The sequence below is a fragment of the Schistocerca serialis genome, chromosome 1 (genome assembly GCF_023864345.2).
Source record: "Schistocerca serialis cubense isolate TAMUIC-IGC-003099 chromosome 1, iqSchSeri2.2, whole genome shotgun sequence".
NCBI classification, from domain to species: domain Eukaryota; kingdom Metazoa; phylum Arthropoda; class Insecta; order Orthoptera; family Acrididae; genus Schistocerca; species Schistocerca serialis.
The window spans coordinates 88731661-88747793 of record NC_064638.1 but is presented as its reverse complement, the minus strand read 5'-3'; the positions used below and the strand labels follow the sequence as shown (position 1 = coordinate 88747793).

The 16133-nt window shown below is 38.3% G+C and overlaps 1 protein-coding gene across 1 annotated transcript in view; it reads left to right on the top strand.

Annotated features, from left to right (window-relative positions):
* Positions 1–16133, top strand: part of LOC126462349 (protein dopey-1 homolog) — a 345125-nt gene that overhangs the window by 301050 nt on the left and 27942 nt on the right. Inside the window, exon 30 of the mRNA XM_050096065.1 lies at positions 8526–8693. Within this exon, the coding sequence (XP_049952022.1) occupies positions 8526–8693 (168 nt within the window). The remainder of the gene's footprint in view (positions 1–8525; positions 8694–16133) is intronic.

Here is a 16133-nt window from a genome sequence, read left to right as displayed (position 1 = left end):
TGTGACAGGACTGGAATCGGAAGTGTTAGTCTTGCACTTGGGTTTTCTACAGGGATCCTTGTGAAAAGCTGTTGGGATTGGGAATGGCATAAGGATGGAGTAGGATGTTGTGGAGGTTGGATAGATGACGAACACAACTTTAGGTGGCGCAGGAAGGGTGTTCTGTAGGATGTTGCTCATTTCAGGACAGATGACAAATAATCAAAGACCTGACGAAGGATGTGGTTAAGTTGTCCCAGTCTGAGTGGTAATGGGTGACGAAGGGGGCACTCCTTTGTAACTGGTTCTTGGGGGTGGAGGATTGGAGGTGTGTGGAGGGATATGGTGTGGGGAATGTGTTTGTAGAGTAGGTTCAGAGGATAGTGCCTGTCTGTGAAGGCAGTTGTGAGACCTTCAATACACTGGGCAAGGTAGTTCTCCTTACTGCAGATACACTGTCCCTGAGTGACCTGGCAATGTAGGTACTACTGGTGGTTGGTGGTTTTAGTGTGGAGAGATGTGTGGATATGGCCATCAAGAGGAGGAAGTTAATGTCCAGGAAATTGAAACACTGGATTGAGGAGGACCAGTGAAGCAGATTGGAGAGAAGGTGGTGAGGTTGTGAAGGAATCAGGGTAGGGGTCCTGGCTCTGAATCCTGCATCCCTACTCATGTTAATGGCACTTCCCTGAACACCAAGCTCCCTCATACCCAGTCTTGCCGCTATTGAATATTACCTTTCCAAATGTCCTCCAGACTCCAAACCCACTATCTCATTCCTCACATGAGGGCTGTTCAAAAAGTATACAACTTTTATTTATGAAATCAGTCTTTATTCAGATAAAATTGTTTGACACTAGTCACCTTCAAAGTAGTCTTGTTCAGCTTCTAAACACCATTCCCAACAGTGCTGGCACTGCTGAAAGCGTCACTGGAAAGCCTCTTTTGGTACTGTGCGCAGCTGTTCCATCAAATTCTATGTAGTGTCTTTCCAATTCTGAAATCTGGCCCCTTTTAGAATCTCTTTTGATTTAAGGAAAAGGCAGAAGTCACATGTGCTAGGCCATGGGAATAGGGAGGCTGACAAACCACAGCCGTGTTACGTTTGGCCAAAAAACTCTTTAATTAATTGAGAGAACGATGAGTGGTTGTATTATCATGGTGAAGGTGCCCATTGCCCTTAAGTCTGGCCATTTGTGTCTCGCTGTTTCACGAAGGCTCTGCAGAACCTCTTGGTAATACTCCTTATTGACGTCAGTACCTTCTGCGGCATGTTTGTGGCTCAAATTTTGTTCCTGGGTCATACTCGTAAATCCAGGACTCATCACCACTGATCAACATGTTAAGAAAGTTGGGATCACAGTTCACAGTATCCAGCATGTCCTGTGTGATCTCTGAACGAAGTTGCTTCTGCGCAGTTGTTAGCAACTTTAGTACAAATTTTGCTGAGATCCTCCTGAGATCCATATGTTCCTTTAAAGTGGAATTAATGGATCCAGTACTAATTTTAACCTCATTTACGAGTTCTGTGATTAGAATTTGTCTATCCTTCATCAGCAGGGTCCTTAAGTGATCAATAAAAATCTCGTTTGTGGATTTTGAGGGCCTACTTGAATGTGCTTCACTTGTTGCTGATGATCGGTCCTCTTTGAAGTGGTTCTACCTCTCCTATATTGTATTGGACCACTTGCTTAACCCCCAAACACTTGTCAAATTTTATGGATTATTCCAACTTGAGAGTCACCCACAATACAAAATCTGACACCTTACATGTGTCCACTCGTCAATGGATAGCCAGCAACTGGCTGTTTCCAAAGTCATGAAAAAAAAATCAGGCATGTACATTATGTATGAGATCCGTTCAAAAAATTCCAGAATCTTGTCTACAAAATTTACGTAGGCTACCTTTTACTTATTGTGCGTGGTCTTCTTCAAAATAAATCTTCACAATTGATAAACCACTCCAAATGCTGTTTCCACTTCCAGAAGCAGTCTCGGTATGCCTTTTAGGGATTGTGTGAAGCGCTGTCTGGAAATTTTCTTTTATCTGTCTTTGCAAATTCTCATCCTTTCAGCATCTCAACATCATAGCTGTAGACTCACATGTCATCATCAGTTATGATTCTCTTAAGGAACATCTAGTTCTCAATTGTGTGATCCAGAAGCTCTTCACAGATTGCGAGATGAAGATCTTTGTGGTCTTGACTCAACACGATGCATTCCAAAATGCTGTGTCCGGATATCATGATATGATCCAACTGAAATGTTACATTATTCTGAAATCTCTTGAACAGTCATCTTCAATTGTCACACACAGTTTCATTGATGTTCATGACATGAGCATCGTCGGTAGATGTCTCTGGGCATCCTGAATAAGAGTCATCTTTAACTTCTGTATGGCCACTTTTAAACTGTGTGAACCCAATGAGTATGGCTTAATCACTCACAGCTGTAGGCCTCCAACATCATTTGATTTGTCTCTGTAAAGGTTTTCTTGAGTTTCACACAAAATTTAATGCAGACGCATTGCCCTCTCAAAATTCGCAAACTTTTCTATGTTCTACTCAATACAGCACTGAACAATAACTAACAGGCATACAACAATAAAACTTTCAGCAGTTACACATTAAGCACAGGGGTGTGCAAGGCTGCCAGTCGCATTTTGCTCCAACACACCAATGGCTTTAAATTATGAATTGTTCTGGAATTTTTTGAACTGACCTCATATGCCTATGAACATGGAAATTGATACCATTGTTGGTTTCAACAATAAAAAATAATGTTGGATACTTTTTGAAAAGCGCTTGTACACATTAGAAAATTTATCCTAACAGACAACTACTTCCCCTTTAAAGAAAAAGTACGAACCAGCTACAAAGGAGCACCCCTTTGTCACACAGTACCACCCGATACTGGAACAACTGCACCATCTCCTTCGTTAGGGCTTTGATTTTCTATCATAGTGCCCTGAAATGAGGGGCATCCTATGAAAAATCCTTCCCTCCCCTCCTAAAGTGGTGTCCATTGTGCACCCAACTTTCACAACATCCTAGTCCATTCCTATGCCACTCCCAATGACAACCACTTACAACTATCCCTGTGGAAGACCCAGCATTACCTATCCCAGTCCTGTTACATACTTATCCTATCCCATTTGAGGCTGGGCCACCTGTAAAAGTAGCCTTGTCATATACTATCTCTGCCGCAATCATTACACGGCTTTTTATACTGGTAAGACTACCAATCCGGTGTCCACCAGTCTTGTCCTGCCACCATCTCCTGCATGATCTGCCAGACAGCACTGACTTCTCTCCCTCCAGTTGTACCTTGCTATCCCTGCCCGTTCCCTGCCCCACACCAGATTGCTGCTGGCATTTGACACAACACAGTTGCATTCTGGTCGTAGATAGCAATTTTATGTGTGTGTGTGTGTGTGTGTGTGTTTTTCTCCATCTATCCGTCAACCATCCATCCATCCCAGGTTGCACCTGATGGCAACTCAGCATGTCTCCTTATAGTGAGTGCAGTCTTTCCATTTCATAATTATGGATTATGTGACATGAGTACAGAAGAAAGAATTCCAGATAGACCTGCTTTATGAGCTTTTAAACCAGAGATCCATACTTTTAAATTCCTAATTTTGCACACGTTTCAGAATATACGAAACTTATGTCTACACGTATGATACATGGAATGGAAATGAAGTACCAGGCTTCTTGACAGAGCATAGGGGAACAATGCAAGAGATCTGCACCGCCGTACTAGGCAAGGTCCTAATGGAGGTGGTTTGCCATTGCCTTCCTCCGACTGTAATGGGGATGAATGATGAGGATGAAGACGACACAACACCATCCAAAGATCTCGGGGCAGGTGAAAATCCCTGACCCCACCGGGAATCAAACCTGGGACCCTGTGCTCAGGAAGTGAGAACACAAGCTGCGGATGATACACTACATACAAATAGAAAAATAAAGTTGTTATCATGGTGAAAATGTATTCATATGAAAGAAGATGTGAGATCTTGCAGGTGCAGAGCATCTTGTACATACATTATATATTTGGAATGCAGTCTACAAATAATTGAGTGTGAAAGATTTTATTTTTACTTCATAAAGAAGACTGTATAAGCACAAGTCCAAAATGGTTCTCACACTTAATGCAGCTAGAGAAACAAGCAATATGCATTTAACTGAGCCACTATCCCATTGTTGGTGTCTGTTTGTAATGATTTTATTATTATTTTTTTGTACTGAGAAAAGAAAAGCAAGCAATTAAATAGTCAAAGAGAAAAAAATGGTAAGTCCAAAAGGACATAAATACATTGTTATTAAATCTGTGTGACTCAGTCCATGTGTGATGCAAACTTAAAATTCGATCGATAAATCATAGGTGTGATTATAACACAGCAATATTTTTCCAAAAATGAATTGCTGTTACTGAAAACATTATAAGATGCAAACAAACAAAATATTAATCACATTCCAGTAACTCCTCGTAGTGCAGTTTTCAAAATTCAGTTACTTTTTGTACTACATGCACAATTTGAAAACACTTACAAATGTTTCACAACCTACATCTCTGCTCTCCCTGCACTTAAAAACAATTTATACAATCAATCATTCATTGTGTTCTGTAGATCCTATCAAAAAGGGATGTGAAAGATTTTGTAGTATACATTAACAAAAGAAAAGCATACAGTAGATAAACTGTATGTGGACACTGTATTAGCAAAGCTCTCACTACACAATTTGATACTGTTTGTGCTTATATCAGCTACTAAATTGCAAATTGCAAAAAAAGCTACTACTTTGATAAAAAAATGAAATAAATAAATAAAGTGGCTGCTTTCTCAGTTATGTTAAAAAAAGCTGCACTGTCTCCTATTGGTAGCTTACTATTTACTTGATTGCAGTGGTATTAAAAAAATAGTTATTTGCGTCTGTAAATACAGTCCTGTTTATAGTACATTATTATTTGTCAAGTAGCTTGCAATGAATACTGCTACTTGGCGTATAGCTAACAAATGGTTTTCAGCGCTAATGAAGTATGTTAGAATTTTTTTTTATCAGTTGGAATTTCTAATAGTCAACCCACATTCCATGAAATTGAGCAGAAGAAGGTAGCAGTAAATTTTATCTAGAGTAAAGAGATTTATTGAATTTTTCAAACAATGGAAACTCGAGGTAGGAATATCAACAATTTAGGAAAAGATAGATTGCTACTTACCGTAAAGAAGACACATCAGGTTGCAGACAGGCGTGATTAAAAGACATTCACATACAGCTTTTGGCCACAGTCTTCATCAGTAAAGAGAGAGGACACACACACACACACACACACACACACACACACACACACACACACACACACAAAAGCAAGCACCCTCTCACGCACACAACCACCAACCCCAGCATCTTGGGCCCGGATGCAACATCATGTGGCGTGCAAGCAGCAATCTGGAGGGGGTGGGGAGGGGGAGGGGGAAGGAGAAGGGATAGTGGTGTACAGGTGGGGAGACTGATGAACACTGTCTGGTGGAGTGTGCGGGGACTAGACTGTCAACAGGCGCAGCATCTGGAGGTTGTGGGGCAGGGAGGTGCCCCACAACATCCTGATGCTGCATCTGCTGGCAGTCTAGTCCCTGCACACTCCACCAGACAGTGTTTGTCTCTGTCCCCACCTGTACACTACTATCCCTTCCCCTTCTCCGCCCCCTTCAGATTACCGCTTGCATGCCATCGCAGCCCGAGATGCTGGGGTTGGTGGTTGTGTGCATGTGAGGGTGCTTGTGTGTGTGTGTGTGTGTGTGTGTGTGTGTGTGTGTGTGTGTGTTTTGTGTGTGTCTTTACTGACATAGGCTGCGGCCGAAGGCTATATGTTAGTGTTTTTTAATTATGCCTGTCTGCAACGTAACATGTTTACTTTACGGTAAGTAGCAATCTTGTCTTTTCCTTTATTGAATTTTTGTCAGTATGGAAGAGGTTGAGTGGCACCACCCATTAACTGTTGACTCCATGTTGGTATATGATATCCATTTAACAATATGAGGAAACAATCATTTCCATCTTTTTGATAGCATTTCAAAAATGCTCATCTGCTTGATAGCTTTTAACCTTTGTATTAGGAAGCATTATCAGTAGTCTGTTTGCACAAAATTTATCATTTCCAAGCTTTTCAGTGAAAATCATGAAATTAGTAGTGCATCCAATAAAGGAAATTCTTCACGCAGAACACAATTCGTTGATTGTTGATCAAATCATTGGTTGTCTTATTACATGATTTCATTGGTCTGATTGATTACTTCATCATGCATATTTGTGTTATCCTTTTAAAGCCTGAGCTCCATTGTCTAACCTTTCCTTCACTCACTACACATTAGCTAAAAGCTCAATTACCAAAGAATTTCAGCAGTAGCAGAGTCTTCGTCACACAAAAGTCAAATAATGGCACTAACTTCACAGTTGACAAGAGCAACAATTTTGTATACCAGCATTGTCAGGTTTCAGCCACAATCAATAATGCTGAATTACAACAGTGACTCCTGTGGCTCTGTAAACAATCAATTGATGGTGCTGCCTTTTCTGAGCTGCCAGCATTTAAGTACAAGCAAAAAGCTCATACTTTTCGAAAATGTTCCATATTTTGTGTATATTTGATAATGATATATGCATCTCCCACATTATGCAATTAGTACTATTTTTTGCAGCATATATTCATAAACCAATCATGCTCTATCCCACATACACACTCTGACATCACAGTTCTTAATACTGCACTTCTCATGTGTTGGTCATTCACATAGGGTCTCTTTATTTTTAAGTTCAGTAGTAGTTGAAGTACCTTAATGTTGGCAGAAGACAGATATTCTGTGTTAAGTTACTGGCGAAATAGGAAGTCCATTGCATGTTTTCATCACTGGCAGACGAAACAATCCTATTTTTCTTTGCACATAACAATATGTGAGTCCACACTTCCAATTTGAGCTAACATTAGGTGTTTCAAGGCATATATGGGTGTTCTTCAATACAGCAGTGCCCTCTGGATGTGCTAGTTTCCTTCTCCATCCTTTCCTAATCCAAACTTGTGCTCGATCTCTAATGACTTCATCGTCAATGGGACAGTAATCCCTGATCTTCCCCCCCCCCCCCCCCCCTCCCCTCCTCCTCTTCCTCCATTCACAATTTCATTTGTTTCTTAATGTTTCCTTGAATTGGATTACAAAAATAAATTAGTCTCAGGATGATATATTCCCTTATAATACCTGGCTTGTATCCATTACTTGTGAATAAATTTCGAATCATTGTATTGATATTTGTATTTTAAGCCCCTTTATTGACAGAAATTTAGCAGTTATTACACAGTATTGCTATAGGTGTACTTTGTAGTTTTTCTTGCATGTGTATTTTACCATTTGAATAAAGCACATTGTTGTCTGATGCCTTGTTGTGCATGCAGCAAGAAGTCAGTGCTTGTTTGACACAATATTTCAGTGATGTGCCTTATTATTGTCAGACTCTCATTGACAAATGTTGTGCCAAAAAGAAACAAGAGCACAGTTACATACATGAAAAGACACCAGCCAACATCACAGTAAATAGCTTCAGTTTTAATAGCTTGGTGCTTATTTGTATCTTGGTTATGCATGTTTGTGCTTAATGTCTTATAATGCAGCTGCATGGTATGTATGGATTGTCGTTATCTCTAATATTGTGTGTATTTGGGGTTGGTGGTACTCTGTGCTTACCTGTAGGGCAGTAACATACTTCTAAATATAATTTCAAAAGAGAAGAAAAAAATAGTTGTCGTAGGAAGCATCAAGTGTAGTACTTATTGAAATTAGGGAACACACAATTTTTATTTATTTGCAGTTCTTTTTCTTTCTCAAGATATACTATTGTGTGCATGATTTTTCTTTAACTGATGGATTATTGTATATTCCAATGTCTGTCATGTGATTTAGGACATCAGTCCACACAATGAATTTGAAAGTTGAACATGAAATAATAAACGTGTGTTGCCATTATACTTGGTGACTACATAATGTGCTATTTTGTGTTGATTTACTATTGATTTGATGTACGGTACAATTAAAACTGTTTTTTTGCAATTCTGCTTAGAATGTAAAACTGAATAATCCTTCCATCCACCACATGTAATCTTATCTTCATATTTCTTATCTTCCTGTATTTTTACAAACCACTATTTAAGAACTTTGAAAATTTGAGATTCATCTGTGTTTCTATTTATTTATTTTCTTCTGTGTCTGTTAGAACAATTCAAGTTCGTTGGCTTGTAAGTACTTGTTATTTATCTGCACCAAATATTTTCCATTCCCCATGAGAGTCAAAAGTCCAGAAACAAATTGTCAAATATTATAAAGTGGTATTTAAGCCCTTACAACCCTCGTGTGACTTTTTAACTACTGTTTCAGTCTCATACTCTCACCTACATACCACTAAAAGAGGAAATGTAATTTAGATTTCTTAATAACTTCCTCCCAGTGGTCTTACTGGTAATGTTACAGTGCATTTGTCTTCTGATTACAGCTCACACATCCGTCTGCTGTCTGCCCTTGACTCATCTTGGGTTGTAAACAGTAACAACGGCCTACACGCTCATGGTCATCCACATTGGCGCCAACTGCAGCTGAGTGCTGCTAAGCTTTTGGACCTCGCTCTTTTGTTGCCTGCACACCACTTGCCTCAGTTTCAGATGTATGTATCACGGACTCTTAAAAGTAATTTTACATATAACTAGAAAAAAAAGGTCAGTCAAAAACATAGTTTGTTCCCAGAACTTATGAAATTTTTTTTGCAATTCTTAATTAGGCACAAGGTAGCTTCCAGTCAAGAAAGAACTGCAACACTAGTTGTACACAAGGGGGCAGGGGGATGAATTTGAAGTACCGAATTTTCATTCATTGTAAAATTCTCATATAGCCATGGATAACCATAAATTCTATGGGATGCAATACATTTTTAGTATAACCTATGAAATTCAGTTGTTATGGCGTGGCGCATCTCAAAACTAACTGGCTAGCTCATTTTTATTAAAAAAATTACACTTTTAAAGTCTTCAATGCTACCTCGATAAATTTCTATGGATGCCCACAAGCAAAACTAGCAGCCTGGCGACATAGTGAATGGTACATTTAGTATTGAAATTTATAGCAATTATTTAATTTACCTGGGTGGGCTTTTATATTGTTATTAATAGGCAAACCCGCAATTGCCCAGGTGTTCATTTCGCAAATTTCGTATTAGAAGTGTACAGTTTCTGTACACTGGGTGCAGCTGGTTTGCATATCCACAATGTGATTTTGTAAACATCTCAGAGACAACACTTCTTCATAGCTTTATAGACAGTTGTTGCTTTCGGCCACAGCCATTTGTGTTTCACAGCTGAAATCTATCAAAAGTGCTGTCAGGTGTCAGAGATTTCCTTAAGTTGACTCAACTGTAGGAGTGTCTCAGTAGTAAAGAATACATGTATTAAAACTTCATGCATGATGCACCATTTTTCATGCATCTCGGTATTTATGGTGTCATATCTCCTGACCTATGTGTCATACAATGACATAATTTTGTAGGCACATTCAGAGAAATATGTGGACACTGTCTGCAAAATGTATTGCAGATAGAGTTAGTAGCAAAGAAGTGATAAATTTAGACATTATGCACAATGCAGCAGTTTTTCATGCATCTCATTGTTTATGGTGTCATATCTCCTGAACTATGTATGATAGGTAGGTTGTTCTTAGTGCGACAGCAATTGTTGCCTGACAGTAAGGGATATGTGTACCTTATTTGGTTGAAATTGGTCTAGTGTTTTAGGAGAAGGTGTCTCACACACACACACACACATACATACATACATACAGTAAAACCCTCTTTTTACACTTTTAAGTGTACTGATCCAAAAAAGTATAAAATGCAACAAAGTGTAAAATACAGGAAAGGATAGGAAAAACAACAAATGAAAATGAATGAACTATTCTCACAGTCATTCTCTTTATATTTTTCAAAATATGAAATTAAAACAGTTTAAAATTTACCTATTAAAAATCTGAAATAATAAATTGTTTTTGTTTCTTTCTCACAGTAGTTATCTATACTTGTCCCTCCACAGTATACAAAGCATCAAACGCATTACCATCGCCTGATGCATTACCAGTGTACTGCCTCAAAATGTTAATAGCTTTCTTAGCTTCTCTACTGCTTGGAACAACTGGTTCTTGGTCATCATCATCATCATCATCATCATCATCATCATCCTCTTCACCATTTACCTCTCTCTTCCCTGCTTCAAAATGTTTGGCAATAATGCTATCAATTGTTGGCACCTCTGAAGGAATGACTGAAGCATCAATACCTACATACTCTTGAAATGTAGACAGTATGCCTATTACAGAAAAATCTGAAGAATCTTCTCCTAGTGGTTCCTGTTTGTTTTCTGTGAAAAATCCTGCTTTCATGAAACAGTTAAAAGAGTTACATCCATGCATGCTTTGGCTACATAATGACATAGTCATAGATTTCAAATCCATGACACTATCATGTATAAATACAGACTTATGGACAAGCATTTTTCTATATTTCCATTTCAGTGAATGGATGATATCCAGATCTTAACAGTTAAAGCTCACTCGTGTAATTAGGAGGTAGGAACACTAACTTAATATTTTTGAGCTGCAGATTTTCAGTGTGTGACGAACATCTGTCAGGTAGCAGCATTATTTTCCTATTTTTTGCCCCCATTTTAGCATTCAGTGGATGCATGATAGAAGTGGAGATAGAACTTGTCACCCATGCAGTGCTGTTGGAATGACACTTATCTTCTGCTTACTCAGTTCCCTACCACGGCATTTCTCACTGTTAAAACATAGGGTGTTACTTGGTAAAATGCTATTAAAAAAAAAAAAAGACCAGTTTCATAAGCATTAAAAATATTTTTTGGATAATAATCTTTAAGATATTTTACAGCTTTTTTTTCCCGTTGGTCCACAGTTCCACTATTAACACTTACACTTTCACCACATAGTTGGTTGTAAACAATGTAATGACAAGTTTTAAATTGATTGATCCAGCCATTCGATGTTGTGAAGTTGAGGATCCTCATTTGTGCAGCAACCAAAGAGCTTTCTCTCCCAGTATGTTGCCATTAAGTGGAATTCCCGACACTCTTGTGCAAACAAACTACTCTGCAATGAGTTTATCTAAACGATCATATCCTGATGGCTGAATGTTGTTATGCTTTTTTCCATAGAACCAGGCTGCCTCACATTGGCTTTGATATTGGCATGATTTCTGACAATCGTGTTCAGGGATGTCCTTCGCTAATTGAATTCACAATCCATCATGTGAATCTATATTTTGCAGAATCATCTTCCACATAGATACATTTCCTATATTTTCTAATCGTTTCACTCATAGGCACTTATTCTATACCTACGCTGGCGAAACATTGCACTTGAAAGTTCACTTTTTGTCAAGTTGGCTATACTGTAATAGCGATGTTGCAACAGCAGCCTCTATACACACAGCAGACGATACAGTTTTCCATCCCGTCTCGTAAATGCAAGTGATTGAGCAATTACAGAGTACATAAAAACTCATTTTTAGTGATACTACAATGACAGGAAGTAAACAACCATATAATAATGCACGTAAAAGCATAACAATGCACACCCTTTCGATAACGGAGCAAAGAAATACAGAAAACAAGCATCTGATGACTGGTACTTTAAAATCAATACTGTACATAGTTTACAAAATAAATAATAACCGAGATTGCAATAAATAACCAATATTAGTAATTTTTCACTCACCAATTTACAGCAATAATGGCGCAGTTCCATCCAGCTCGCCATTGTTGTCCGATTCATCGCCAAAACCATCTTCATCGTCGTCATGAGCAAGACATATCATTAACTGTTCATGACCACTGATAATGCCTTCTGTTGTCTGTGCTGCTTGTATAAGCTTCTCAACGTACTCAACTTTTTTCCTCCATGAGGCTGCATCCACAGTCACAAGAGCTTCACACAACAGCTTTTCCACATCTGTTATTGTAAAGGACTTGTTGTTGTTCCTTACATACATTTTTACATCACTCCATACTGACTCAGTGGGGTTGAAATGGCAGTGATATGGTGGCGGCCTTATTACACTATGACCCTGCTCCTTGGCAATTTCATCTACTACATATGCAGGTGTCGTAGGCTTATTTTCTTTAACAAGAGAATATAATAGAACCTTTGTCATGCTCATATCCATTTCGAGCCTGTAACCACTGCACCATAATTTCTTTCTGATAATTTGTGGTTGGGGCTTTGTTCAGTATCACCGAATGATATGGAGCATTGTCCATTACAATGGTTGTAGGTACAGGAAATTGTTTTAAAAGGTTCCTGAAGCACTCAACAAATCGTGTGTGATCCATATCTTCATGGTAATCACCAGTCTTTTTTTTTATCTAAAAACTAAAAGCGCGTCAGGGATAAAACCACTGGAGGAGCCTGCATGGACCACAATTAATCTTGCTCCTCTTCCCATCAGCTGACGGCCGCTACTGCTGGGTGTGTTATCCGTCCAGCATTTACTGACAGCTTCCCCAGCATTAACCCACGTTTTGCCTAGCCAAATTATGGAATGAATGTCTCCGTCCACAATTTTGTGCAAGAAAATGCTTCGAGCGGTAACAGTATGTGCCCTTTCTAACAGTAATTTGCGTCCGTCTAGTATTTTGTAACGGAAACCCATATTTTTAGCACAATTTTTAGTGATGTTTTACCACCTGTGAAGAGTTCACTTTCTTTTAAAGAGACTAAAAACTTAGCTACAATTGGATACTCTTTTCTGCTGTAGTAAGCATAAACATGCCTGCGAATTGCATCAGTCTGGAAAGAATCTAAATCTGTGATAGGACTAGGCTGCTTTTTCTTCTTTCCCGGGGTCGTTAAAAATGTATTATTTGATCCAGACAGCTCAGAATAATTATGGCTCACTTCAGTATCTTCCAAGCTTTGTAGTAATACTCTCTTACTTACTACAGTTCTTGCACTAATTCCAAGAGTTTTCGACGTACGTTCCACCACTTTATCGGCAGGAATTGATGGCTGTCCATGAATGCTTACGTAGTTTTTCTCCTGGTCGTAAAACTCTATAGAGTTCTGTGTAGTAACTCCAGTGCCTGGCTGGTTAACGGCACCCCTCGACACTAAGGATTGTCACTAGGTGAACAAAGTCTTTTCGGTGGCATTTTCCAAGTATATAAACTCACAACGTAACAAAAGTCACAACGATATAGAACACATTGCTACGAAAACATGCGGTAAACAACATACAATTCACGTTGTTTACACATTCACTAAACAAAGCCGGCAACGCAGGAACTTTGATGTCAAAGCACGTGAGTAACAGCAGTGCTCACTGCGCTGTGATTGGCTGTCACCCCATGCTGAACGCCTAGCGCCTCTCGTTCTTCACTTGTTACACTGTTACGCTACCAACTTCATACGCAAACGTCAAGTGCAATGTTTCAGAGGCCCGGGTATAGTTACTGCAGAACGTGAATTTTACATAGGTGTTTGTATATTGTTACCGGTACTGTACTATTTTTCGGGATCTTTGTTAGTATAACAACTCCCTTGTTACATTCAAATGAGTGGTCACTCTATGGAAAAAGTAGAATATAATTTTTAGCAGCTACTGTTAGTGAAGTTTAATCTAATGGCACATGTTTTTTCAGAATTTTTAATTAAATATGCAGTAACCATTTTTATTTTTTAGAAACATGAAGACTTTTTGCCTAGTTCTTTTCATAACATGTTGGCATGATTTGTAACTGTCTTCTGTTTTCAGTTGCGGCAGCTTAAACGATCTGACAGACTCTAGTAGCCACATTCATTCTGCTCATTGTGTTGTGTTACAACAGCTTTAATTTAATTTCACAGTCATTTATACAAATAAACAAGTATTTGTGAGTGTTAGTACTAAGCCACTGCCTTCAAGACAATCAAAAAGGCAGTGGCTGAGTGCTGACACACACAAACGGTCACACTGGTTTCTCTCTTCATTCCAATCATGTTCAGTGGTGTAAATAAAATGTGGAGGCAAAAGTCTCTTGTGAAACCGCATGAAAAAGATATTCGTGTTCTAATGTGAGACTTGTTATTGACAATCATTATAAAATAGTGGTAACTAAAACTTGAAACGCAATATTTGTGAAATGAAATTAAAGCTGTTGTAATACAACACAATGAGCTGAAGGAAGGTTGCTACTAGAGTCACTATTGTCTAATAGTGATTATGATTAAGGCAATGACTCAGCATACTTCCCCACCTTTCAAACATGACGAACCTATAATATAGGTGGCCATGACCCAACACGCAAACAATGAAAATCTTGCTTACCATGCTAATGCTACATTATGTAATCAATGACACTGCATATAGTCTGAATTTTCTCCTTTGTTCCAAATCTGACTCTGAGCAGAAATCTGTGTGAAAATCAGTGTTTGCAGAATTCACCAGTTGTGAAAGAATGACTACAAACAAGTATTTTCTTTTCTATCATTATAGTTGTTATATCCTGGCAATTTTGCCATGTTCTTTTCGGTACAAGAAAAATTAAAGTTTGACTTATTCTGAGATGTTTCATTGCTCTAGGCTACAGATGACGGCAAAGATTTTATGTAAGAGAAAATTAAAGTAGATGATAAAACTGCACAAAATAGTTGTTGAGTGGATTAACAGTTGCATATTCTTCAAGAATATACTCACAAAGAATAAGAAACAGCTAGTCATTGATTGGAATACTTATTTAGACAGCATAAAGAATTATTCATTTAATTATTGCTTTCTATGCATAGTGTTTAAGGGAAGAAACTTCAAAGTTGTGAAATGATTCAATATACCATAGCACAAAGATGCAGCTACTCTAAACTGCATCTGTAGACTAAATCAACTATATTATTTAATGATCTGTAGTTATTTGTAAAGCTCATTTGCCCTAATTGTTACGAAAAGGTCTTATTTTAATGAGAGATCACAGCTACGAAAGTAAATTTTAATTCCGCAGAAATGTAAGATTACTTTTTATTTCAAGCCTGGATTGCAGGCACAACTAATTTATCCTTCAGCATGTCCCTGTAATGGTATGAAGTGAAATACTCATGCTGCAGCATTATAATCTCCACCTTCAGTGCCTGCCCAATCATTCAGGTTGCACTTGTTTGCCTCTTACATACAGCACAATCCATCTGAAGGATAGTAGCAGTAAAGAAAAATTCCAGCAACTCTTGGATGAAAGGCTACCAGATAAATATCCTGAAAGCACTGAAGAACATTGAGTGGCACTGAAGGGCTGAAATGACATTGGCTGATGAAGAACCAGTTGGATACTGCAAAACCAAACACCAAAACTGGTTTGATGAAAATGACCAAGAAATTCAGGCACTACTACATAAAAAGAGAAAGGTATACCACACTTGGAAGAGTGATCTTAAGTCAATTATCAAGAAAAGAGAATATCAAGAAGCAAAGGCAGAAGTTCAAAGGAAAACTCTTGCTCTGAAAAACAAATGGTGGACATGATATCTCAAGAAATGCAACATCTAGCAGAAACTAATAACAATCAAACTTTCTTCAGCATGGTGGAAACTGTGTATGATCCAGTAACTCAAGGTCTAAACCCAATTGAGTTAGGAATGGTTCCACTCTACTGAAGGCCAGTAATGCCATTACAACATGATGTAAGGACCACTTCCATGAACTCTTGATAAAGACCCAGAGATCAATGAAACAACACTTTCCACAATTCAAAAAAGGAAAAAAAAAAAAAAAAAAAAAAAAACCACCTACAAAACTTCATCTTGGTGAAGTTCTTTCTCCACAAGAAGTTTAAAAAGCTATTAAGCAGCTGAAAAACAACAAAGCCATTGGATAAGATGGAATCCTTGCAGAATTTTTTCAACGAAGGTGGACGAATCCTCACTGAACATTTACTAATGTTCATTGTCAAAATATGAAGCACTGAAACCATTCCTCTCGACATCAGAGAATCACTGATTGTTACCAGAAAGACGACTGAACCAACTGTGGTTACTGCTGTGGAATATCCCTTTTATATGCTGCTGGAAAAATGCTTGCTCA